General features: G+C 33.6%; 4 protein-coding genes across 4 annotated transcripts; 3 read left to right on the top strand and 1 right to left on the bottom strand.

Annotated features, from left to right (window-relative positions):
- Positions 1-2,289: 2,289 nt before the first annotated feature.
- LOC108841306 (uncharacterized) lies at positions 2,290-3,391 on the top strand. Its single transcript, XM_018614082.2, has 2 exons — positions 2,290-2,845; positions 2,988-3,391. Exons 1-2 carry the CDS (start codon positions 2,695-2,697, stop codon positions 3,233-3,235), a joined length of 399 nt encoding a protein of 132 aa, XP_018469584.1. The 5' UTR covers positions 2,290-2,694; the 3' UTR covers positions 3,236-3,391.
- A 2,575-nt stretch (positions 3,392-5,966) lies between these two features.
- On the top strand, positions 5,967-7,150 carry LOC108834131 (protein PSK SIMULATOR 3-like). The gene has a single exon (XM_057010848.1). The coding sequence runs from the start codon at positions 6,072-6,074 to the stop codon at positions 6,717-6,719; it is 648 nt and encodes a 215-aa protein (XP_056866828.1). The 5' UTR covers positions 5,967-6,071; the 3' UTR covers positions 6,720-7,150.
- A 1,568-nt stretch (positions 7,151-8,718) lies between these two features.
- Positions 8,719-10,663, top strand: LOC108834132 (26.5 kDa heat shock protein, mitochondrial). The gene is made up of 2 exons (XM_018607488.2): positions 8,719-9,286; positions 10,133-10,663. The coding sequence occupies exons 1-2, from the start codon at positions 9,007-9,009 to the stop codon at positions 10,549-10,551; spliced, it is 699 nt and encodes a 232-aa protein (XP_018462990.2). The 5' UTR covers positions 8,719-9,006; the 3' UTR covers positions 10,552-10,663.
- A 2,214-nt stretch (positions 10,664-12,877) lies between these two features.
- LOC130499409 (uncharacterized) lies at positions 12,878-13,907 on the bottom strand. Its single transcript, XM_056993435.1, has 3 exons — positions 13,732-13,907; positions 13,581-13,612; positions 12,878-13,476 (listed from the first exon to the last, which is right to left on the bottom strand). The coding sequence occupies exons 1-3, from the start codon at positions 13,858-13,860 to the stop codon at positions 13,209-13,211; spliced, it is 429 nt and encodes a 142-aa protein (XP_056849415.1). The 5' UTR covers positions 13,861-13,907; the 3' UTR covers positions 12,878-13,208.

The raw sequence follows: 13,907 nt of genomic DNA, 5'->3' as shown, positions 1-13,907 counted from the left end.
ATTTGAGATTGAGAGCTAAATGAAGAAAAATATTAAATAGAAAATTGGGGGAAGAATCCATATTTAAGGATTCGAGGAGGGGAATTATGGTGATTATATTAAGGATGTAAAATTTCTAGACTGTAAAATCTTGTAAGCTTGCGGACTACTTATAATCTGTTGTCTCTCCTTAACCACTAAAAATGCAACTTCATAAAAATACACGTTTCATGGATTGGATCGTTTCTGGCAGGATTGGTACTAGCTATAAGAATATTAGATTGTACTTGATTAAGATTTTTTGCCAAAACTTCACAAAACCAAATCCGTTCTTGTCATAACTAGATAAAGGAAGTTCACAACTTATTTTGGCTTACCAGCAACATCATTGGGCGTTGATAAGTGTCAATACAATTGAACGAAAGGGTGTAGTAAACGTGTGAGGTTGATTTTATTTCGGACGTCAAAGTCAATCGACCCATGTGACCATCTCTTTCTTTCTCTGGTTCTCTCAAAACTTTTAAGACTTTTAAGTTTTAACCTCTTGTGCTATCTCTCTTTCAATTAGTTAATGTCCTATAAACAAGTTGCCGTACCATGATGGTAGATGCTATAGTCTTATCTCTTGCTATGTATATTTTGTTATACGTAGTTGTCAAGATTTTGTACATAAAGCCGGATATACTAAGAACAAAATTATGTTTTGAATTCACGATCACAACGATATTAGATAAATCTATATGAGTTCCAATATATGGACCACAAATTGCTGTAATCCATGCATATGTATATGTAAATCTTTGAAAGTTGTGTAGAACACGGAATCAAGTACTAAAGCACAAGAAGATAGAGAAGTTGGTCTAAGTCTTTTTTATATCACAATCAAAAACTTCAAGAAATTCTGGAAGAATTACACTTTGACCAGTCCTCTTTACAAACTTCATGTAACACATGTTTCGTAGCGTATTCGTTTTGAATTCAAACGGATCAATTTAAACAAAAAATATTATGTACTTATATTTATAAAGATTAGTAAAATGCATTCACTTACAAAAGAGGTTAACTAGTACATTTATTATAAATATAAATTTATACGCTAATAAATCTTAAAAACTAAAATATAAATACAAGTTGTTAACTGATAAATAAAATAAGAGATTCCGGATTATACTTTGCTTGTATAAGTTATTGATAAACATTTTTTCCTTTTGGCACAAACATATTAAAGCATATGTTTTTAAAGAAAAACATTTTCAGGCATAACCATAATGTCTTTAAACGCGGCAAATTAGGTTCTGAAACAGGACACGCGGCAACAGCCCGTGCGCATGTAAACGCCAGGTTCTGTCCTCAAGTTAATGACATAGGTGGCATCAAAGTGCGTGGAAGAGACAGAGATTCATTGAGCTCTTTTGAATCTATTGTATTTCTTTCTATATTTCTCTTCAACACATATTTTCCTTAATTAATAGGTATTTAGAAGATGCTTGTTGAAAACGTATGACATGTAAGAAATATCTAGTAACTAAAGAAAACATAAATACTTGTTAAACATAATCTAACAATAACAGTTTTACAAAAAAAATAAAAATAATCTAACAATAACATATATCCAATCTAGATCCCTTTTCACTGATTTACTCGTTGGTTTAGAGAGTAAGCTAGCCAGAAACCAGAAACTAATCTATAGTTTTATGACAATTTCTTTGACAAAATCTGAGAAAGAAGGGACAAAAACATAAAACTAAACACTGTAATTTTTTTAGTAATAGAATATTTATCACTTATAATTAGTGATTTATGGATTTTGCTCTTTTATTAATATAATATTTATTATTTATAATTAGTAATTAAATTTTAAAATATAATACATATTTTAAAATCAAATCAAAGGCTGAAAGCATATTAACTCAAATTAAAATATTATTAGAATATTTTTTAAATGTAAAGGGACGAAGGTCATTTTTTGACCCAGTTTGTCATTTTTTAAAATGTAAAGCCAGTTCTAAAAAAAAACGAGGTCTTTATAAGACTAAAACAAAAATGTATTGCAGCAAGATGTCCTATATAATATGTGAATAACTTTATAATTAAATCTTTATAGATTTTAATAATTATGGGTACACAGGTTAACAACAGTAGATAAGTTTGATAATTAACTTATAAATTGTATTTTTTTTGTCATCAACTGTATTTATCTTATACCTCTTATCCATAAGTCCATGCAGTGAATCTAGTAATACATTACATATGGTCAGAAACTAAAGACAATGAAGATTTTTTTTATTACGATAGAAGATTTTATCATTTCCACTTGATTTTTGAGCCTGTGACTAATAAAACCAAACACCACTCTCTCTCTCTCTCCAGCAGAAGATAAAAAGAAGACAGCACACAAAGAAACTCCAAACCTATGATTATTGTCAGAACTTTTTCCCACAATTTATTTCAAACCCACTTCTAAATAAACTCCAATCTTTTTTTTCTCTGCTTTAGAGAAGATATCCCTCACCGTTCAACTACAAGCAGTACTTGTTGCGTGACGTTGTTGGTACGACCAATCTCTCTGCAACACACACTTGCCCTCCTATTGAACTCATTCATTGATCAACAACCTCTCTTCTCTCTCTCTCTCTCTCTCTCTCTCTCTGTTTCTTCATCAAGTTAGTTTCTTTTCATCTGAATCTTGAGCGAAAAATCTCTTCTCTGATCCACATGACTTGCATACTAAGCTGCTCTCATGGCGTCGTGATCGCAACCGCCATGGTTTTCTCAAGCACCGCTCTGTTTCTGACCATTTCCCGCCAATTATCTGGTAATCATCAAACATCAGATCAACAGATCCTCCGTCCATGTCTTTGTTCAGGTACCCTTTTGTCTTCTCCGACCATCCTCCGGTTAGAAAAAGTTTCTAAGTTTCTTTATTTTTTTGAAAGATTTTTTTCTAAAATTTCTTTTTTTTTTTTTTTTTTTTTTTTTTTCTAAAATTTCTTGTTTCTTCAATACAGAGCAAACGAAGAAACAGAGGAAGAAGAAGAATAAAAAGGTGAAATTTGCAGAGAATGTGAAAGAGCCTAAAGGGAACGGTGAAGAGTATCGTAGAAAGAGGGAAAGTCTAAGGAGAATCGTACCGGAACCAGTGATTAAACCGGGTAAGACCAGTTCTGTCTGTAGAAACGACATGCCTGCGAACCGGATTGCTCTGTACAATGGGATTCTTAGAGACAGAGATCATCGAGTTCAGTGCTCCTATTAACTTTTGTTGTTTCTTCTTTTGATGTCAAAAAAAGAAATAAAATTTTTATGTAGATAACTTTTTCCTATAAGCTTTTCTGGGTTCTCTGTATGTACATTTCTTCTAGAAAATCAGTGTAAATGATTGATATCTAAAAGACTAAAACAGTGTTTTTTACTTGTTTAGCAACAAGGAAATGGTAATAGCTAAAAATTAAATTTGTGTGACAAAAAAAAGCTAAAAATTAAATTTGAAATTCTGAGAGGTATAAATAATTTATTAAAAAATCAATACTCTGTTAAATAATTTAAAGGTTATATAACTTATATATTACCTTTGCTTCATTAAACTGTATCTATATTGGTTATGTCTACGTTTTTTTTCTTTTAAATTGTTTTATATGTTGTCAGATTTGAATTCTTAGATGATCTTATATTTGTGGGGCTATTATAAATATTGAAAATATTTTTAGAAGTTGAAACAGAAACATTTTCAGGACGAACTGTTATATGTCGTGAAATGGATAAAACTAAAAGAGGTTAGATGTACACAATTCAATTACATTGGTATTGTATTACCTCAATCTTAAAAAATAAAAATATTACCTCAATCTTTTGCGAAAAGTGAACTACAGGGAAGCACGAATATTCCAAATATTATACAATACATTATCTGTCGACATTCGTATAACCTCCTTTCCTCTTTTTTTTTTTTGCTAGGAGTCCTTTACTCTTTAGCTAGTTAGCATAACATTAGTTACAACATTACCACACAAAAATGATTATTAGGTCTTCGACGGTGACGGATAACTCATGTGATTTTGACCAAAATCCATTTTGGTTACCTTAAACTCAGTCTCCACGTATAGGGTTTGGTGAACGGGAACAGACCATAGTGAGCCACTATAACAAAAACAAACCGGTCGTTAGATCGCAAATTTGCTGGTACTAGAGCCGAAACCACGTGATGGTCCACCAAAAAGAATACCTTTCGTGTCTACTAGTTTTTTGGTTATATCGTGTCTACTAGTTCTTTGCTATGTTAAACTATTTTATAAAACTAGTCATTGCTTTTTGCATGCAATCAATACCACATAATCAAATGTTTTTCTTAAAACTAATTTATTTGTCATTTTTCTCCCCGGAAGTTTACCCACTAACCGTTACCTAACATACGTCTACGTCCCTTCAGCTTTTTAAAGTCTTCATTTCATTTTCTTTGGTTTTTGGCACCAACAACGGTCCAAAGATGGATAAGGTCGGTCCAAAAGCAAATATTTCGACAATACTCTGGACACATGGCTTTCGAGGTCGTTACCGGTCCCATTTTGTCTTTTTAAAAAGAAAATCAGAAAGGGGTTTAAAATTAGAAAAACATAAAATATAGCAGATTATAATTGCAATCCTGAGGATGGATCATGATTCATGCCTTTGCACAATTCGTTCTTCATTTATAGGGGCTTGTTATGAAGATGAAGCAAACTTTGCTTCTTATCAAAGTGTAAAACGAGCGTATGAGTAGAGGATCAAAACCAGTTTTGTCTATATATCTGACTTATAAGTTCTAACTAATAAGGTGGAAAGAATAGTTTTCGAACTAAAAATATACAACTAATTTCGGTCTTGTTGACTAGTATATTTAGTATTCGAGAAGTGTGATCCGGCTCTCATTTCATCCGGTTTGATTGAGATTGATATATAAACCTCGTGAGTGCGTCACGCATCTTTTGTTCGTTTCGGAGCGGTTTTGTCAGGACGTATTATAAACCCACTTCCTTCGTCCCACACCACCGTTCGACTCATCTGAATGCCGAGTCTTTTTCCGCCGAAGGCTTTGTATAACGTCCTGATCTTCCACGGTTAATAGGCCATCCACACTTATTTATTTGGTCCGTGAGCTCCATCTCGTTCCAACGATTGGTTCATTAAATTTTTTGAAGATTCGAAATTATTGTTTATTCTCTGTAATCACCACTCGATTTTTTCCGTGTTTTAGCCTCTCTCACACAATATTGCGGATCATTTTTCTGATAGGTTATCCATCATATCACTATTCTAGTCCAAACACATTTAACTATGGAGTTCTAAACGGATATGTGACGGAATTTTGGTGACATAGATAGCCAAATCTTTTTCTTAAGTATTTTTATATACCACAAACCGGAATGTTACAATTCACTTCCTCTCAAAGAATGTAATATCGTTGTTGCGTCCCATGACAGGTCTCAGGATGTCTCTCAGGTTAGAACCGAGATGGCTAACCAACTCTGATATCATCTATAATGTTCCAACCGCATACGGCTAATGGACCCCACAACCACTTACTCATCCCGTGGGCCACCCATGCTCACTTACTCGGTCTGTGGGCTCTATCTCATTCCAACGATCAGTCTATTAATTTTTTCAAAGACTCGAAATCACTGTTTACTAACCCTGAAATTACCCTCAACTTTTTTCCATACTTTGGGCTCACTCGCACATTATTACGAATCACTTTCTGATAGTTCATCCATCTTTTTATTATTCCAGTGCAAGCACGTTTAACTCCATAGTTCTAAACAGATATGTGATAGAAAAAGTAAGTTAATTTTGATGATATAGATAGCTAAATCAATTTTCTTAATTATTTTTGTATATCACAAAACAACCGGAATGTTACACTTTGTAATACGGTTTAACTAATTATGCCAAAGAGGAAAATATATAAGGTCAATTTGGCTAGAAAACCATAAAACATAAGATATTTGCGCATCAATGCAAAAAAAAAATTAATTAGCTGTCCGGTATAAACAGACGAAACGAATTTACATTGAAGTCCCCATGCGAATTTGGAATCACAGTTCACAGATTGGGATCAAATGGAATCACAGTTCACGAATTTGGAAAATTCCCTGAGAAAACACAGTTCACAGATTGGGATCAAATGGGAAGAAGACAACAACAACAACAAGAAAGTGATGAATCTACAGCAAAAGATTGAGAGACAGAGACAGCATGTGAAGTATCTGAAAGACAGATCTCTATGGAACAAAAGCTTCGGTCGTGTTGATTCTCGCCAGATCGGTCTTCACCGCACTCGCAAGACTCAAATCCGTCTTCTCATCCTCCGCTGCCACGTGGGCCCAACCGTCGTGTCTTTTCTCCCACGCTCTCTCTCTTCCTCTTCATCATCGATAAATCTCGTCCACCCCAGCCCAAACGACGAGGAGAGACTCAGAATGGCGTCCTCGTCTTCTTCCACTTTTCTTGAAGAGAGCTCGAGGCTTCTGAAACCGCCGGAGACAACTCTGGGCGGATCCGGCTCGGCGCTTCACTACGCGAATCTGATAGTGGTGATGGAGAATATGATAAAACAACTACAGCTGGTGGGTCTCGATGCTAGAGACGATCTCTACTCCATGTTGCCGGTGAGCGTGAGATCGTCGCTCAGGTCGAGACTAAAAGGAGTTGGGTTCACGGCGACGGACGGTGGCTTAGCGGTGGAGTGGAAGGCGGCGCTAAACTAGACATGTTTCAGTACTCTATACGTAATAAAGCTAAAAGCGGGATATAACAAAAGTTACACAGTAGCACACCGATCACCTAAATAACTTTTATTCCATGTATATAGCGTGCAATTGGCCAATATATAATATGAGAGAAAGAGGGTTGCTAAAGAAAACGGCAAATATGAAGTCTCTAGTGAAGTTTTTATTTTTTTTGATCAAAGCCTCTAGTGAACTTAAGTGTGGAAAAAAACAGAAGCCTCTAGTGCGTGTGTGATTTTGGCTATTGATAGTTAGCTTGAGAATCGGTTTGTCATTTGCGTCGATGTCGCAGCATACCAACATCATGTGTTAAGTTTATAGCTAGTTGCATACAATATTTGGATGTTTTATCCAAACCTATTCGTTTTCATAATTTTTATTTGTATCTTATATTTAGAGGATGATTTGTTTGTATTTTGATTTTATAATAACATTGGTATAATAGAAGTTCAAAAGCTTATAAAAATGATTTATATAAATATGAAGGATGAATTGACCATTGTTTAAATAAATATGTTTATATTATATGTGTACCAAATAATTATTATTTTGTCAAAAGAAACCAAAATAATTATTATATACAAATAATGTTTTTGGAAAATTTTGACAGAAAACCCGATTTTACGGTTTGATAGAAAATTTATTTTACAGTTTTGTTGAAAATATGTGATTTTATAATTTTTAGCAAACAAAAAACTTTTTGGGTTTTGGCAAGAAAAAATCATTCTTTTTTTTTGTTTTGACCAAAAACATGATTTTCGATTTGGTAGTAAAATATGATTTTAAGGTTTTAACTAAAAATAATAATTTTACAGTTTTGACGCAGAAACAAATGATTTGGTAGTTTTGACGGAAAAATGTGATTTTACGGTTTTAGATTATGACAAAAATATGATTTGAAGTTTCAAGTGAGAAAACTTAATTTTTCAGTTTTGAAGAAAAAACTCAATTTTCTGACTTGGTGGAAAATCTCACTTTTAGTTTTCGCTAAAAAGTAGTTTTTTACAGTTTTGGTAAAAAACTAAGTTTTAAGTTTTGACAAAAGATTTGATTTTTCATTTTTTTGAGAAAAATAATGTTGCGGTTTTGTGGAAAAACTTGATTTTATTGTTTTAGTAGAAAAGCTTATTTTTTTTGTTTTGGGCAAAATATCTGATTTTGCTGTTTTTAGCGGAAACTTAATTTTACTAATATATGAAAAGTCGATTTTGGAGAAAATCTAGATTTATAGATTGAAAATTTGATTTACAGTTTTGACGATAAAATTTAAATTTTGGTTTTGGTTTCGTGAAAAAACGTAATACTGTGTTGCAAAAACACGTGGTTTTATGATTTAGGCAGAAAATATAATTTTAATTTTGATAAGACAATCTAATTTTAAAATTTCTGTGGAAAACATATATATATATATATATATATATATATATATATTATATATATATATATATATAAACAATATAAATTTTAAAGTTTGACAATTTATAGTTTTAGCAGAAAATTCAGTTTTATGATTTTTTTTTGCAAAATATATAAATTAATTATCTTTATATTGTATAGAAATATTTAGATTTTGAGATGAAGGTGCTCATCCAAACCCTTCGCTTTTGCCTCTTATGTATCTTAACTTTTTAGATACTATAAATTTGTATTAAAATAAATATTTAGACACATGCAATAGTGTTTGAATGAAAAACATTTGATCAATGAATTAAGATGCAGTATTTCCACCAAATATACAGCAAAAAGTGTTATAACTTTCTTGTTTTCTCGTATAAACTAAAGATGGCCAGAAATAAATTAGTGATTGAATTGTTTGGAAACTTAGACAAATGGTCTAGAACAAATCGCAAAACTAGTTCGTTTTGTGATTTTAATTTGGTTGAAAGAAAAGGAAAAGTTAAGAATAAATTAAATGTTCTCGATTTTTCTAGGAGTGGCTAGCTCAAGAGTAAAGACGGTTGGTCTTGTCTCATGTTTTCTTTGTTCAGCCATTCGTCCTAATTGATTAATTCCCTTTTCGGAAACCAAAATATTAAAAAGAAAAGAATCTTGTGATTATCCAGAGAAAGGTTGTAGAAGAAACAAGAAGCTGCCCTGTTTTAGGTTTCTAAATCAAAACTAGAAACTCTTAGAAACTTCTCACACCCGCGTCTCATAAAGCTTACCATAAAGTGAAGACCCATCTTTATAAACCCAACAAGTCTGGCTACTTCCTTAAAATTTGAAACAAGAAAACAAAATCAAGAAGATTTATCTGCTTATAGAAATGGCTTTGGCACGTAATTTGGCTTTGAGAAACCTTCAACAAAGGTTTTCTACCTTCATGTGTCCAAGTGGTGAAAAATGTTTGGTCGGGAACCGACATAGCCAGAGTAAGCTAAACAGATTCATGGCTAGTTCCAGTGGTGAACAAGAGGAGAAGGAGAGTAAAGAAGTCAGTGTGTCCGAGAAGAAGTCCCCTAGACGGATTTTCCCCAGGAGACGTGGTCGGAAAAGTCTGTGGCGTAACACCGACGATCAGGACTATTTTGCTCCCGCACTAAATGGTATGATAGTAGTATTTATGTAACTGAAATAATAAGAAACATGAGTTTTCAAATTATGATCGATGTGAACAGTCGTTGCTAGGTCAGAAAAAGAATAGAGAAGAAAACCTATTGAAGCAAATACATGTTTAGGGTTTTTTATTAATGATGTGATGATAATTTACAAATCTTTAGACCTATATTTATACAACTTCAAAAAAATCCGATTTCTTTTTTCCAATAGAAATAGTAACTTTCCTAAACCGAAAAGGTATATCGTACCGACATATCAAGTAGACGTATATCAAGTAGACTACGTGGACGAGTGCTAGGTATTTTAGGCATTTTACTGGTACATCAAAGATTTAATACACACAGATGCAACAATAATCAATGAGTTTTTAAATAATATGATCAAATATGTTTTTTTTTTGATCAAGATCAAATATGTTTTAAGTCCCTAAGTTTTATACGCAGGTTTTTGGTTTGGGTATATCATCTTTTTGCAGATTTTTTTTTTCCTTTTGTAAAAGTAAAAAACATGAGTTTTTTTTTTTTGCAAATATTAAAACTTGTATTGGATATGTTCTGTGTGCTTTAGTGTATCATAATTTAGAAATTGAATCCATTGCTATTAAGTTAAGTTAATTTCTTGAAAATTGCAGAATTTTACGCTTCGTCTTTTTGTTTGTCTATTTTATACTCGCCGTAACGATTCAAGTGTACCATATATTATTTTTAGTTTTATTTTGAGATACTGTTTTTTTTTTTTGCTTATATACTGGAGTTAGCTTTTGGTTATGCTATATATATTGCATTAATCACATGAACCTTATTGACGAAATGGTTGTTCTGTAACGAAAACAGGTTTATTTCCTTCGAGTCTTGGAAATGCTCTAATGCAAGCAACGGAAAACATAAACAGGATCTTCGACAATTTCGACGTTAGACCATCTCAACTAATGGGTCAAGTGAAGGAGCAAGATGACTGTTACAAGCTGAGGTACGAGGTTCCCGGGCTAACCAAAGATGACGTGAAGATCACGGTAGATAATGGAATTTTGATGATTAAAGGAGAACACAAGGCGGAGGAAGAAGAAGGATCACCTGAAGATGACGAGCACTGGTCTTCGAGGAGTTATGGTTACTACAACACAAGCTTGTCTCTACCTGATGATGCTAAGGTGGAGGAAATCAAGGCGGAGCTCAAGAACGGTGTGCTTAATGTTGTGATTCCTAGGATGGAGATGCGAAAGAAGGATGTTCAGGAGATTTCTGTTGAATAGGTGACATGGTGTGCTCTATGGAGTTTTACTGTTTCGGAATAAGGAATAATGGAAGAATGTTGTATCCCTATATGTGTTTGTTGTGTGTCATTATTATAAACTATTTCTGATTTGGTAGACGAAGTTTTCCGAAGATAATGTCATCTATTTCCCGTGTTTTGTGCAACAATTATCTCCCAAGTGTACGAACGATCAAGAGGTTCCGTCGTTTTGTTTGTCCATTTTTGCACTCGCCGTAACGATCCAAGTGTACCCATAAGTAATTTTTATTGAATGCAGTTTACAAAAAAAAACAACTGATCAAGAGGATATATGAATACCACTAGGACACGTTAGAGTATTCACAACCGTGATATCCGGTTAGAAATCTTTATAATACTTTTTTTTATTACTTTTTTTAACTGAAAAAAAAATAACTAATAATGGCGCCAACTAACAACAGATCCATAAACAGTTACAATATTGCAAGCGAATTGATCCTTAAAAAAGAATACGAAAAGGCCAATCCTTAATATATTACAAGATCCATCAAATTTTTTACTATTTTTTATCTAGGTTTTGAAGCTAAAAAATTGGCAACGACACCATCGTAGATGGTCTTATATCTAATAAGCAAGTAGAAATAAGTGGTTGCATGGCCGTTAGGCACTACTAGCTAGTCTAGCTTATTTTCTAAGCTAAATAATCGTTAAACCCTGCTTATTAATTGAGTACCTTTTAAAAAGATGTAACTTTAATTTTGTTTACATTATGAATTTGATGAGGTATCATCTCTTTGTATTATGGTAGTCTCACAGTGATTTTAGACAAATTACAGACTAGAAAAATATTCTCTAGAAAATTAAATAACTTGGCATTAAAATAGTCTACCACATTGATACACCCAACCATCTATAATTTATATGGTTCAAGTGCAAACTGGTTCAATTAAAATTAAATAAGCTAACTGGTATTACATGTACAATAATAATAATTAAAACATTATTATTCTATTTCATCACATCTGTCCATTTTATATGCTTGATTATATTAATGTTTGATCCCTGCTACAGAAAATAAGCTTAAAACATGAATATATTTAAATGAGACCATATACATGACAATGGTTACTGTTACAAGTTTCAACCTCACCATAGAAATACCCTTTTTAACACTGTAGTTATTCCAAAAGAAAAGTAATGTTGTCCTTACAGAATTTCAAAGTACTGAGAAAAAGAAAAATCATCAGTAGATGACATAATGAGCTTCGAGCAGAAGCACAAAAGGAAGAGAAAATAGAGCAACCTAAAAAAACCATCGGTGAACTTTAGGTTGTAGTTGAGATGAGCTTGTCAGTTTTGAGCTTCCTCATTCAAGACACGCTGCAGCCATGCGGTCCTTTTGTGGCTATGTATGATTGAGTTCTGTGCTCTTGAGAGACACTTAGAGCAATCTTCATAGCTGCTTGATTCCTCTCCACCGAGATATGATTTAGGGACCATGAGCATATTCTTGCAAGGCATCGCTCTATTTCCAGCACCATGTTCTGCAACTGGATTGATGATGTTGAAAGGATCATGGCTTCTCTCGCTTTTTCCAGATGTGATTCGAAGATAATTCCATTATGTTTCATGTTCGCCATAGAGTCAACAGCCCAGTACATCCCTAGCAGGTCCATCTCCCTTTGGGAATTTACATAGCTGAATGCTATGCGACCAAGAAACAAAGTATTACCTCTATGATCCCTTACAATCCAAGCTAACCGACACATTCCATCGCTTCCTCTCCATGACGATGCAATGTTGCATTTGATCCAGTTGGGCTCAGGTTTAGACCACTTCCTCTCAACACCATTCTGGGAAAGGCTGACTGATACTGGCTGAAAGTGATACTTTACTTAACATGATGTTCTCGATCATCAGTATTTTTCGTATGCTACATGGAAACGGAAGTGGGATATGCGAAAGCTTAAACGTATTTTATATGTAGAAGCGATTTTTTTTAAAAAAATTAGAAAACGGGTACATATTGGAAGCATATATATATATATATATATATGTTATAAAATTTAGAACCAAAAATTATATGATTTAAATTTAATCATACAAAATTATATTGAAAACATGTTATAAAATCTCGATTTTCTTTAACAAAGCTTTAGTAAAAAAAAAACGCAAACAAGATTTGAAAGAGGCTTGGGACGAGAAATTGATCATCTAAGTACGAAAGTCTACAAGTACGCGTCTCAGTTTGCTGATCCAAGGTCCGGCACAGAGAGGATGAGAAAAATGGATGCTTCCAATTACAAAGATTTAATGGGAAATAAAATATTGAAATGCTTGGGAATCTCGATGATGAGAGAGTTGATTGGATATAAGAAGTATTAAGTCGATACTCTTGTCACGGCAGTAAGAGGAGCTCATATGATGCTCGTCTAGACCCAGCAAGATACACGTATCATGCATATTCATGGTCGTGGAGATGCATAGGCAGAACAGATGGTTAAGTATTAACATTAACCGGTAATATAAATTATGTAAAGTGAAATAATGTACCACTTAGCTGAGTTGAAAAAGTAGTTTTACCATTTCAATTCCAAGTTTGTTGGTTTTATAAAACTGAGGGGGACGTGAATTGTTCTCAACACAAAAGAAGTGGGGCAAAACTGAGTGTCGTGACTAAATCTTCGTCCAGCTAAAGGCAACATCTTCTTCTTGCTGACTTAGGTGGGGGATTTGGCTTTGGACTTGATCATTAGGAGCAGCATCTTCTTCTTCTTCTTCTTCTTCTTCCAGACTTAGGTGGAGCATTTGGCTTTGGACTTGATCATTAGGAGCAGCATCTTTTTCTTTTGAACTTGATCCGAGGATTTGGCTTTGGACTTGATCATTAGGAGCAGCATCTTCTTCTTTTGAACTTGATCCGAGCTTCTTACTTTTTCTGTCCCTGGCCCCCAAAAAATATAAATCATCAATAACCATCTGATTAGCTACTTGATATATATATATATATATACACAGTGGAGATATGGTTACACATGAATGTGATACCTTGATGCCTTAGCCCGGAGCTTCATGATTCTCTGTTATAACAATATAAGATGAAATCAAATCAACCAAAATAACAAAGGCCTAGGATATGACATGAACTTATCAATTGCGATTTGCAAAGGAAAACTATATTGAAAGAAAGTAAAATAACCTTCACCGCAGCATAATCAATATTAGTGCGCCCTGGCATATGAGAAGTACAAAAGAACACTGGCCTACGCGCATTCGAGAGGCGCCGCCTACCGGTACCATAATAATTATCAGCTCTTAGATACAGCATTGCAACACTTCTGTGAGGGAGGCTGCTGGAAACCCTAGCTACATTTT

This window comes from Raphanus sativus, chromosome 1, assembly GCF_000801105.2.
Source record: "Raphanus sativus cultivar WK10039 chromosome 1, ASM80110v3, whole genome shotgun sequence".
NCBI classification, from domain to species: domain Eukaryota; kingdom Viridiplantae; phylum Streptophyta; class Magnoliopsida; order Brassicales; family Brassicaceae; genus Raphanus; species Raphanus sativus.
Note: the sequence above shows the minus strand (reverse complement) of the source record. Positions and strands in the feature narration are given on the sequence as shown.